We start from the raw sequence: 13,302 nt of genomic DNA, 5'->3' as shown, positions 1-13,302 counted from the left end.
ATTTGTGCTGTTCTGCTAGAGGTTAGGTAGTGGAAAAGCAGGAAAGGAAATGCTCTTTGGGCAGTGTGCTGATCTCAGTTCTGTGCCAAAACCAAAAGTAGATACCACCTCATGTACAAAAGGTCCTTGGTTCAGGGGGAGTTTTGTTTGTTCATTAGTATGGAGGAATATTCAATTGTATGGAGGAATATTCAACCTCCAGTAGTACATTCCAGATAAAAGTTTACCATCACATCAAGAACTAGGTCTAAACTGGAGGAGATCATCAGTCAACTCTTACATTCTATAAGGACTAAGGTGTTATAAAGAAGGTTTTAATACTATTAATCTGATTTAGCAATGCTTTTAATTTTGTTCAGGTTAAAGTCTTAGGCTCTAATTGGAGTTCTTGTCCGTATAGGTCCCACAGACTTCAATAAAGTGTTGTTCCAACAGAAGTTTCTGATGATCAAGATCCCCATTTGTTTCTAAAGGGCTGTGACTTCCCACAATGCACCAGTGAATTCTGCATCAATGAATTATGATTAAGACACTAGAAGTGTAATGTAGGATCACATGCTCTCTGTCCCATCCCCTCTCCTCTCTTCAGTGGGACTGACCTTTCCCTGTCAGAGGTGCAGTGCAAGCCTAGCCATGTCTACTCATACATAAGCCCCATTGTTTTCAGTGGTACTTACTCCCAGGTAAGTGTATATAGGACTGCAGCCTAAACTATGATTAAGTGTTATATTGCACCCCTGTTAACCATGTTTAATGCTAATCAGAGTCTTCTTTTAGCCACTAAGAAAGAAATTATCTAGTGTTAACCATGGCTGAAGTTGCTGCTGATGTAACACCTAAATGCGGTTAAGCCCTGTGGTGAATGTACACTTACTTGTATTGCCTCATTCAGCTCAAAGTTGATTTGATGTGCTCCATTTAAAATATCTCTGGCAATCAGCAGAGTACTGTTAACATCATTAATCTGCTCTTCCAATATTTCTTGTTGCTTCTGTGAGAGAAAAAACAAAAATTGAATCAGTTTTCAGAAATGTTAGATACATTTCAAACATTGACCTGGAGGGGATCTACACTACTGCTTTAAAGCGCTTTGAAGCTCTTTATAACAGTTTTGACAACTGTTGGGGCCCAGGACACACTGCATATACAGTTTTCAAAACGTTTTCAAAGTGCTTTAAAGCGCTTTAAAAGCAATAGTGTAGATCCCCCCCTGGTTCGGATGACACGATAGCGTCTCTTCTTGGTTTTGCTCCTGGACTGCTATGTTAAAAAAGGCTACAGAAAGCACAGAAAGGGCCATCTCATTTGCCTCACATTATCCCAAATGACCTACTTCAGACCCAGTTCAGATAATGACCTACTTCATTCACGCATCCTCTTGTTTTGAAACAGATCTGTACTAAGTGGAACCCCATGTGCAGCTTAGACAAGGAGTCCAAACAACATCTGCGGGACCATGAGTTGCCCACCCTGGACTTAAGGAAGGGGATACTCCAAAATGCCATCCCATCCCAGAGTGCAGGACATGGAATAATGGGCTCAAGTTACAGGAAGCCAGATTCCGGCTGGACATCAGGAAAAACTTCCTGACTGCAAGAGTGGTACAACAATGCAACCAATTACCTAGGGAGATCGTGGGCTCTCCCATACCAGAGACCTTCAAGATGCAGCTGGACAGCCATCTTCGAGGTGTGCTTTAAGGTGGATTCCTGCTTTGAGCAGGGGGTTGGATTCGATGGCCTTATAGGCACCTTCCAACTCTTAAGATTTGCCAGCTTCTCGCTTTCACAGAACCATATGATTCTATGAAAGTGAGAAGATGGCAAATCTTAAGATTTTTGCAGAGCATGGTTTAATCTTAGAATTATTTCAGGAAATGTCTGATCCATAGCTTTTTGCAGGTAGTGTAAAAATCTATATTTATCTGTGAAAGTTGTCTATCTGGTCCATTGCCTAGTTGAGTGAAGAGATTGGTTTTCCTAACAAGAATACAACATGATCCTTCTTTCCCCCCAATATTAATAAAATTTCATTACATTAATCCAAAATCTTTGATCAGCACATTGCAACTTATTTTAATTTATAACTAGAATATCTTTCTTGTCAGTCCCCCTTGTTCACAGTCATGGCTTTGGATTAGGCTAATCATATTTAAGAATGGGGAACAAGAGACACTCTTTTTTGTATCTCATATTCTCTGCAGTAACAAAACCCCAGTTTTGTTTTTTGTTTTAAAAAAATCACATTTCCCTATTGGGGGATATGTTTCTTGTAGATTACATACACCCACACCCACCCACACCCACCCACCACTCAGTAGCCAAACTTCTCTGGGCAGTTTACAGTAAAAATACAAAACCATAAAAAGAAGTTAGATACAAATACAAACACTAATACAATATGCTGCATGGTACCTCCTGCTCTTGGAATTTAGCAGTGCTTTCCTTATTTATTACTTCTGTTTTTCTGATGGAATCAAGAGCTTGGTCCAGGGCCTCTTGCAAGTCTGCGAGATTGCCGTTGTGCTCCCCAAGTTGGTCCAATATATCAGGAATCAGAGATCTGGTTTCATTGTGTGTCCGCTGCCACTTTTCAGCTTTTTCTAACACTAAGAGAAGACGCTGCTGATTAGCCTTTGTGAATTGCCTTGTCCTCAGTCTCGGCAGCATGCACTACAAGCCCAACTACATAGGCACAATCCTATGCATTGTTTAAATAGAAAAAAAGATCTACAACTCCTAGCATTGCTGACTGGGAAATACTGGGTGTTGTAGGCTTTTTTTCCTTATCTAAACATGCATAAGAGTGTGCCCTTAGAAGATCAAAAGAGCTTAAGCCAATATAATGCAATTTCAGGGGAATAACATTCTGATGTAACTTTTCATAGGTACGACATATCTTCTTTTTGCTGTGGACCTTGGAAAATTAGGGTAGCATCCAGTGTTGTCACTCCATTCATGGAAGGTGTTTCCATTTCACAGAAATAACTATACTCATGGAGGTGAGCTTTAGAATCCTTTGGTGAGTTTTAGAAACTGTCCAAGATTAGATGCCGTTCAATGTTTATCTTGCGTGAGCTCACCTCTTTTATAAACCACCACATTGATAAAAATACTCCCTTTTCAGAGCTATCTTACACACAATGGAAGAGTATACCCATGACAAGGAGCAGCAGCTAATCACCCTGACAAATGTACTTTCACATTTTACATTTTTAGTTGTACTCTTGAAACATCCTAGGTTTACATCCAAAATTGTAATGTGTGAAATGGTCTTTAATGTGCACTTGTGTTGTGAAATTCATTGAAACATGCATGACCCAACTCATTTATCTGAATTACTTGAGGAATGTCAAAACATTTCCCTAATCCAGGACTAGATGAAAGGAAATTAGATTTGTAGAAGGCAGCACTGAATTTGAGCTGTTTATGTGCTAAAGGCACCCCACTTTAGGGAAATGTTAAACCCCAGTAGATCATTGCTCATGGATCCCCATCCTCAAATTCTAGATGTCAGCCTTATCACTTGGCTCCTATGTCCCAAATGGAACTAGGGAGGTCATGGGCTCTCCCACACTGGAGGCCTTCAAGAGGCAGCTGGACAACCATGGGTCAGGGATGCTTTAAGGCGGATTCCTGCATTGAGCCTTATAGCCCCCTTCCAACTTTACTATTCTATGATACTCTTCCTAAATATAATTATGTGCCAGGCTTTGCTTAAGTCGGGAAAAAGCTAGCAACAATGACTCTATATTGGACTGTGGTTTACTGGAACACAAGGTGGCAGGCAAGAACCTCTCCGCTCATCCCTTCCTAAAACTCCCTTTCTGAATGGCTTAACAGGAAGGAAGAGGAAAGCTTAGAGATTGTGGCTGAGTCTCTGGAAAGGTGTCCTTGATCCTTGGTTAATTCCTAGTCCACACAGCATCCTCCACTGCAATGAAAATGCTAGCTGGAGAGAGGAGAGTGGGAGAATTGCATTTTCCCAGTGACTCAATATTTCAATTGGCGTGCTGCAAAAATGTGATTTACTCACAGGAGAAGCACTACTTGAGGAAAGGTATATATAACCTCCACCACAACTACTCAATACTGACTGCTTATTGAAAAACCTCCATTTTACATAAAGATCCTTTGATGCTTAAATAATCATATTGCATATTTAAGCGAAGGAAATAATGAGTTAATTTTGAGTTAATTGGTACCATCATGGTTGTCCCTCATAAAGGTCTGTGCATATTAGATTGTAAGCCTATGCGGCAGAGTCTTGCTATTTACTGTTTTACTCTGTACAGCACCATGTACATTGATGGTGCTATATAAATAAATAAATAAATAAATAAATAAATAAATAAATAATAATAATATGCAGTTTTCTACATACAACTGCACATCCATGTTTTGTTTTTCCAAGCCAGACAATGCCTTTGCGACGGAAAGATAACTCACACTCCTTGGCTGCATCTGACTCCTCGCCAGCAAGTTGCATCTGAATGGTGAATGGCTTGCGTAGTCTCAGGTCCTTCAGCATCTGTTCTGCTGCCTTGAGCTTCTCAGTGATATCCTCAGGCCTCAGGTCATGCTCAATGCCATAGTATTCCACCTTGCTACTGATTTCTGTTTGACAAACAAGCCACAGGCAAATGGAGAAACAAGGAACTGGCAGCTGAACTACATACCACATTAAGTATGTAGCATGTATCTGAGGCTCACTTTCTTTTTTTACCTCCAAGTAAGTGCATAGGCCTCAATCTGGATTGGGATCAGCCAAAGGTCTGAACTTCCCCCTCTAAATTCCCTCCTGGAGTGGGGGCTGAGAATTGCCCCCTATTCAATGCTTTTTTTGAGTGTGTGTGTGGGCTGAAACAGTGCAAAAGTGTTTGCCTATTCTGAGCAAGGATGGAGTTGCCTTCCTTAAAAACTGGCTTTTAGCAAATTTGATTTCCTATATAGGAGCACATAGGGCTTCTCTACACCAGGCTTTTATCCTGTGATTGAGATTGGTTACTCAAGGAAGTTTGTGGGTCCTTTGTATGATGTTGTTAACTCCAGGGCCTCTTTCATGCTTCATGACTATTTCCATGGCTTTATTTGTAATGGGGAAAATGCACTATTATAAAATGGTGATTTGTATCTCTCTGTGAAATTATAATGAATAATGCATAATGAAACTTGCAGAGAAATGAAATCCCGATGGAAAAAAGGGGAAGTACGTTAAGGCTCCAATTTTAATCCCACAAAGAATCTGGAAGCAGAAGCCCCAGTAAACTTGGTGTAGAAAAGCCCATAAATAGGAAGAAAGAAGTTTTTTTTTAAAAAAAGGCACCAAATAGCTGAAGATCAGACTGTAGCCAGACTGTAAATGTTGGTGGAGGGAAGTGAATAATTTGTTTGGGGGAGGGTGGGAGGGTGGTGGAAAACTTTCTGGGCTCCGAAAAATACAATTTTCAGTTTGAATGTTCATAAATATGAACTTTCAGTGCAACTCTGCTAAAAAATACATGTGTTCCCTTTTTAAGAGTATAACATGTGAATCAAGGCTCAGTCTAGCTTACAAGGGGTTCTCAGGCTGAGACCTGCTTAACTTTAGCAATACAACATCAGCATTATGCTCTTTTAGCCTTTCTAAACCCTGGGTCCCCAGACTACAACTCCCAGCATCTTTTGGGTGTGCTGACCGGGGATGATGGGAATTATAGTTGAACAGCATCTGGAGACCCAAGGTTGGGAAAGGCTGTTTTCTATGGGCCCATCTAAATGCGTATCTGGAGAGCCACACACACTGGGTGACTTTGGGCCAGTCACTGACTCTTAGGCCATTGCTAGACCTAAGGTTTATCTCTGGATCATCCAGGGGTCAAACCTGTTCATCTAGGTGACACACAGGGGATCCAGTGCTCAGGCAGGGATGAACCCTGGATGATCCCAGGATAAACCTTAGGTCTAGCTGTGGCCTCAGTCTAACCTAGCCCACCAGGTTGTTGTGAGGATAAAATGGAGAGGAAGAGGACCATGTAAGCCACCTTGCAGGAGGAAAAAAGGTGGGATATAAATGTAGTAATAAATAAAAATAAACATTCTGGTGGGCAGCTGATTGCCATCAGCATTAGAAACCGTTCTTACATCCTGTTATAGATCATGATAGTTATGGCCCCAATGCTCATACATAGGAGCCTGATGCATTGTTCCAATGCATACCGGAAACTTCATCTCATGCTCATTTACACAACTGGCAGGTGCAATTGTAAGACCAAGCCTAATATGTTGTCTGCAAGGTCATTTCCTTCTCTCGGCATAGCAATGTCCCAAAGGTGGAACAACAGGGTCTGCTTACTTCTCCAGCTCCTCAAAACAGATGGGAGAAGGATTAAAGAAAAAAGTAGGTGGGTGGGTGGCAGGATAGGGTTTACTGATGGCTCTATGCTACCACCAGTGTCAGAGGCAGTATGTCTATGTAGACCAGTTGTTGGGGAACATAGGTGGGAGGTGCTGTTGCACTCACGTTCTGCATGTGGGTCTGATATCGACAGCTGGTTGGCCACTCTGTGAACAGAATGGCTAGATGGATCCTTGGCCTGATCCAGCATGGTTCTTCTGATGATCTTACTTGCAGGGATCTTACAGGGACACATGCTGCTGTTCTAGATATGTATTACAGCAATGAACTGGGAGCCTGGGAAACTGTCACATGAACCTGCTCCAAACACCCGACTGACCCTGCTTTGCTGACACACGAAGTAAAATCTGAAAAATGGTCTATTAATGGTTGGTTAGTTGAAAAAATATGCAGGATCTTTGCTCTGCAAAACTGCAAAGCTTTTGAATCAAAGGCTGTAACCTGGGGAATATTCACAGCATCCTCAGTCAATCACCAGTTCAGCAATGTTCATGGAGCCCTCAGCGATTTATGCAGGAAACATTTCTTATGTATTTGTGGGAAATCTGGGTTCAATTTAGGGCATTTTCAGTTTCATATGTTAAGTTTGGCTGGCTTATAACACAGCTATGCTGACTTTTCTCCTTTGGCAGTTTCACTGTTCTGTTCTTGGCATTCAGATGAACCAGGATTTTTTTTTACCTTGGATGTTATCTATCACATTTCCAAGTACTTGTACAAGAGTAGTAGCACGGTCAGTGGTCGCCATGGTTTCCTTCTGTACCAGTAGGCCTTTGCTTGATTCTTGATTTCTCTATGAATAAACCATGAGTGTAAAATATTAGATTTTACTTTATTTTTACATCTGCAGGCTTGTGTTAGTTTGTCTAATATAAACAAAATTTTGCTTCTGGCGGATGAATGTAGGAAGGTCTATGGAGGATATAAATGATATTTGACAAGGTTGGAGAAAAAAGAAAGGCATGCGGCTGGCATTTACAATGAAGGCTGTGGAATACTTCTCCACATTTCAATGGCATTTGATGCAAACTTTCACATATCTCCCCTGACTTCCATCTGCTGCAGTTCAAATTGATCCATGTCTAAGACTGCAATCCTACACACGCTGACCTGGGAGTAAAACCCATTGAATATAGTGGAGCTTTTGTCCAGAGCAGGATGGTGCTGCACAAGATACTGCATGTCGTTAGCAGAATTCGGCCAGATTACAGACCACAGATTCATAAATGAAATTGTCATGATACTGCATGTTTCTCTACCCTATCCCCACTAGAAGCAAGTCCAGCAAAGCCTGGTGGCTCCAGCATCAGTGTGGCGGTGAATCTGCTCCAGGTTTCCATCAGAGCCAGTCAAGGTGCTTTCCACCTTGCATCATTCCTTTAGAGTTCTGTCTGGAACCCCAAGCAGATTCACCACCCTATTGACATGGGAACCACCAGCCTCCACTTGATGTTCCATGAGGCTATGAATCTGGATATAGAAAGAATGAAAGAAAATGTTTACTAGATTAAAACTTGTGTGTTGTTTTGAGACATGGGTCACTGGAGGTCTTCAAGCTGAGCTGGGCAGCCATTTGTTGGGAATATTCTAGTTCTGGATTTCTTATATCACACAGAGGCTTGGGGTAGATAATTTACAAGGTCTTGCCAGCTCTATGATTAGAAGATAATTTAGGGTACTGCAGTGGAGGCGGTTGGCTCCTATGTCAATGGAGTTCTGAAGGAGCTATCCAATGTGCTTCCGCACCTTGGATAGCTCCTTTAGAATTTTGACCTTTTCTGACTGAAATCCGGAGCTGATTCACCACCTCACTGACATTGGAGCCACCAGCCTCCACAGGAAGCAACCAATGATGTGGTGAATGGGAAAGGAAACACAATAGTATGGCCCAGTAATTACGATGTGATGCCAAATTAGGGAGAAACCTGCTACTAGCAGTGGTGCCCTCAGGGCAGGACTTTGGGGCAGAAGTCTAGAGCCCCATTCAGCAAAATGTGCAGGAAGGGGCCCCAAATGCCACAGGGCTGGCTGACCACATTTTGAAATAAGTCAAGTAACACACATTGCCTTCTAAAGAGCCCTTTCCTGCTCTAAAGATATTCAGTCCAAAGTCTAAAATCATCTAATTGTCCTACTGCTGCCTTCTCTAACCTGATGTCTTCCAAATGTTATGGATGGTAACTCCCAGCATTCCTGGCTGGGGCTGATGGAAGCTGAATTCCAAAGCATCTTTAAGGCACCAGTTTTTTTGTGTGTGTGGGGGGAAAGGCAATGAGCAACATTAATTTGATGGGCTGTGTTGAAAATTAAAAGCCCCTTCAAAAGGAGGCCATTTGGGAAAGGAGGGTGGGAAGTAACCAAGTAATAGTTTTTCCAGCTGAGCTGTTTTTTTTAAACCTCCATTCCATCCCAAGGCAGGGCCCTTCACTGCTTTTCCCTATGTAGGGTTCCAAAATGCATGTTAGCAAGCGGAAAAGAGCGACCGGGGAGGAACAGGAGCAGGAAGTCAGTTTAGATTAGGAAAGGGGCCAGCAGGGAAAAGTTTACGTGCTGCCTCTGCCTGTCACTTCAAGCGGATTTTAATTGTTTTATAAAGCCACTAAGGCAACGTTACATGAACCTGCATGCACTGTCTAGCTTTCTCACCAAACACGTGTGCAATCTTTTGCAAGTAGGCATTTTCACTTGCGAAGCACCAGATGGCGCTTTCAGCCAGATGGCACCCCCCCACAAAAAAACAAGCCAAAGACCATGTAGCAAATATATACTATGCCCACTCTCCTGTCCTGTCCTATCACTCAAATCAATGTACTGATCAAAAATCTTCTTTTCCTCCTACCAGAGCTGTGCCTACGTGCTTACGGGGGCAGCTCTTGGAGCTTGGAATCTCCAGCTACAGTCTAATGAAAACAGAAATATTTTTAACATCCACTTTTCTAATAGAAGAGATTTTTATCCTGTTGCTGGATGTGCTCCAAAGAGAAATGTACTAGAATAATATAGTTGGGGATGGTAGGGGTGGGCTGGAATGTATATTAACGTCAAACTATAGCACTCCATGCTTCACACCTTGATTCTTGATTTCTCTATGAATAAACCATGAGTGAAAAATATTAGATTTTACTTTATTTTTACATCTGCAGGCTTGTGTTGGTTTGTCTAATATAAACAAAATTTTGCTTCTGGCGGATGAAGCAAAGCTCCTTTAGAGTTCAGACTGTTTCTGACTGAAACCCGGAGGGGATTCACCACCTCACTGACATCAGATCCACCAGCCTCCACTGCCCCTGCTGTTATTTCTGGGCATTTTCAGGTAAGAAACCTTCATTGAGACCCCAGCATGGTGGGTGGGAAGGATTAAATCCCCCTTCATCTGTGGTCCTGATTCTAATTAGCCTCTTCGCTATGCAAACAATCAAGACGCGCGAAATGCGATCATGCATTTCATATATCACCTGCTTTGGCCCCAAGAGTTCCAGTATGTAAGAACACTTGTTCGAGAACAAGATACCATGATTTTGTCAAGCTATCGAGTTACATGAGAGTGAAGAAGGAAGGCAAAAGAAATATCCATTTTGAAAAATGGAATCCTTTTATCAGCTACTTGAATGGCTACTGTAGAACAAATGTAATTCCAGAAAAGTAATTTACTTTACTTTAAGATAAATAGGACAGTAGATCCTTCACTTCTGTAGTTAAGAGCTGGATAAATATTGTAAGAGACTGGTACCTGTGCATGTATTAAAGGGTGCCTGATTATAAAGAGTAATACTTTTTAAAAGTTCATTACAATTTTAACATAGAAATTCTGCTCTGGCTGCCTTGGGAACGAGCATTAAAAATTCTCTTTCTTGCCCTTTCCCCCTGATCACTGTGATCCAAGCTCTATCATTAAACTGGCATCGAACCCAAAGAACTCCTAATATGCTATTATTATTATTATTTTTCCTTGAAACCGTTCTTAGCATATGCAGCTAAAAATTAACAAATTTAAAGCCCAATCTTTTGCAAGTGAACTTGGATATTAATAACTTTTCATGTGAATTCAAGTAGAAAATGCCTTCCTCTACTCCCACCTCTTAAGAGATAGCTGAACTCCTTGAAGAAAGGAATGCCCACATAAATATATAAATATTAATATGTGAGCATACATACATTTGCTCTTTAAGGTAGTTTAGCATTTAATGGGGGATGGTTGGAGGTTACCCATGGCAGTGAAGATTGCAGTGAAGGTTAACAGTTGCATTATACATGGATTAATTATATGAGCAGAATTGTAAAACTGGAGAGCCAGTGTGGTATAGTAGCTAGAGTTTTGGACTAGGATTTAAGAGATCCGGATTATAGTCTTAACTTGACTATGAAGTTCATAGGCTGATTTTGGGTCAGCTGCTGACTCTCAGATTAAGCTACCTACAGGATTGTTGTGAGAATAAAATGGAGAGAAAGAGAATCATATAAGTTGCTTTGTATTCCATGCAAGAGGGAAAAAGAGGGAATAAATAAATAAATAAATAAATAAAAAGATGGGATATAAATAGAATAATAAAAAAGAAGAAATTGAAAATAATAAAACAGATCTTTTTTGTAATAGATTTTCTCTTAGGGCCCATTCTGACATTACCTTCATTAGATAGGAGTTGCTACAAGCACAGCTTTTTTCTGTGCTGCTCCAGGAAGGTCAGAAGCCCAGAAAACATGAAAGGAGTTCATGAAGCAAATGTTCCCAAGCAAATGTTGCCTGTCCCAAAGATGGAGCCATTATGGTGTCGGAAGGAGATTCTTCCCATGGGGTTAAGGACTTCTGATGCAATCCAACATGTACGGCGCTGCTCTGGCTTTCACATCACAACAATTATTTTACTCAGAACTGACCCTTAACAATCCACAAAGCATGGCTGCTTAGATAATGTTAGCTGGAAAATTATGGCCCTTATTTAAGCTGTGCAATGTATTAATGATAATAATTGTGTCAATACATAGTCTGAATGGTAAAGAGAGACTCTATGCAGTAGGTACCTGAGGACCCTTTATAAGTGGGTAGGCTTGGAGAAGAATTTGAAGTATCTAATCACGCTAATGAAAATGTTGTGAAAGCTTCAATGTACAATAACTACAGCTTGAGAGGTCTAAAAAGAATAGGTGAATTACTTTCATTTTGATTACTGTAATCAGCTCAAACTAGAAGCATACAAGCATTTGAAGCATAGATGCGCTATTTATATTAGAAAAAAGGAGCACCAACTGAATAATAGACAAGCAAAGAGGACTTGTAGGAAGATGACTTATACCAGGTCAGACTATTGTTTCACGTAGGTTTGTGCATCCTACAGTTTTGTCTGACTGACATTGCATTTTCAGAGTCTCTTTCTCTTCACCCTCTACTTGAACTTTTAAGGAGATTGAACCTGGGACCTTATAAATGCAAAGCAGGGTAGGCCATCTGGTGCCCTCTACAATTCTCATAGTTCCAGACCATACTGGCTGGGGATTTCTGGGAGTTGTGGTCCGAAACATCTGGGGGGCACCATGTTGCTTACCAATGAACTGCAAAGCATGTATGCTGTCACTGAGGTATGTGACTGGGTTCCCATGTTGGAGGATATGTCTTATTGTAGATACAGTCGGATGGGACAAAGCCATACTATTGTTCCAATTATTTTTTTCATGTGGACATCTCTCTTCCTTTCAAACTACTTCAGTCTACACTAACCTGGACATTTCCAGAGTGTTGGACTACAACCTCCACCATCCCCAGACAGCATACAGGAATTTTTATGGATATTTGGTTAGTCTTAATAAAGGTATTGCCTGACTGTGGGGTTTGGATTTCCCCCCCTTATGGACTAGCATGGCTTACTTTGTTTTTTCCTTCTAAAATCTGTCACTCTGGTCTCTACTGGTAGCGTTAATACATCTCACTGCCCAAAGTTAACAGTTACTTCCATGGAATTGCCAAGCTTTATACCATATTATTAACATATAAGGTCCTAAGCAACTTGGGGCCAGGCTACCTGAAGGAGTGCCTTCCCCCATGTCAACATCAGGACCCACTCACAAGATCTACAGATCAAGCCCCAGTGGTTGTTCCATTGCCTGCACAGATACATCTGATGGCAACCAGGGAGTGGGGTTTTCTGTTATGGCACTCCAGCTTATGAATTCTCAACCCCTGCAATGCAAAAGGCACCATCTTTGATGGGTTGTCAGAGCTTGTTAAAAGCCCATATGTTATCCAGGCAGTTGCGAAATTTTAATACTTATTCAAGTATGCATATTTTTTTCTGTTTTCATCTTTGTATTTTATTTTAATTGTGGTTTTGATGCATTTTGAACACCGCTTTGTGATTTTGCAATGAACGACAGTATATAAATATTTTGAATGAATGAATGAATGAATGAAATAAAAGGAAATGAAAAGAAAATGGCAAATGGCAAGCAAACCTTTTCATCAAGTGCATTGATTCCTTTGAGAAGCTCAGTCACTTCGTTCGCAGCATTATCAATCTGGCTCTTCATCACTACAGAATGATTATCCTTCTCTGACAATTTTGCCTATATGTATAAAGATTTTTTAAAAATGGGTTTCTTTTGAAACAAAGCATCTTCATTCAGTGCGCTTGCAAATCAATAGCCTTAAAAATGCAAAGAATACAGTAATATGAAATATGGTAAATAGTATATAAATGGATTAAATAATGACAACAACAACAACAACAACAACAACAACAAATGTACTTAGAGAATGTCATAGAATCAAAAGGCTGAAAACGAACTCATGAAATAGTCAGCTAATTTGCTGCAGTAAGGTAAGAGTTAAAAGACCGATGCTTATTTAGTGCTTATTAAAAAATGCAATTGAAGAAGATTGCAGAAATTCCCCAGCATTTGTCCTTTTGTCTACAG

The 13,302-nt window shown here is 40.8% G+C and overlaps 1 protein-coding gene across 1 annotated transcript in view; it reads right to left on the bottom strand.

Moving 5' to 3' along the window:
* Positions 1 to 13,302, bottom strand: part of LAMA4 (laminin subunit alpha 4) — a 102,262-nt gene that overhangs the window by 41,488 nt on the left and 47,472 nt on the right. Inside the window, exons 8-12 of the mRNA XM_063124767.1 lie at positions 12,841 to 12,951; positions 7,078 to 7,189; positions 4,449 to 4,616; positions 2,415 to 2,608; positions 875 to 991 (exon numbers count right to left, since the gene is read on the bottom strand). Of these exons, the coding sequence (XP_062980837.1) occupies positions 875 to 991; positions 2,415 to 2,608; positions 4,449 to 4,616; positions 7,078 to 7,189; positions 12,841 to 12,951 (702 nt within the window). The remainder of the gene's footprint in view (positions 1 to 874; positions 992 to 2,414; positions 2,609 to 4,448; positions 4,617 to 7,077; positions 7,190 to 12,840; positions 12,952 to 13,302) is intronic.

Source organism: Elgaria multicarinata, chromosome 4, assembly GCF_023053635.1.
Source record: "Elgaria multicarinata webbii isolate HBS135686 ecotype San Diego chromosome 4, rElgMul1.1.pri, whole genome shotgun sequence".
NCBI classification, from domain to species: domain Eukaryota; kingdom Metazoa; phylum Chordata; class Lepidosauria; order Squamata; family Anguidae; genus Elgaria; species Elgaria multicarinata.
Note: the sequence above shows the minus strand (reverse complement) of the source record. Positions and strands in the feature narration are given on the sequence as shown.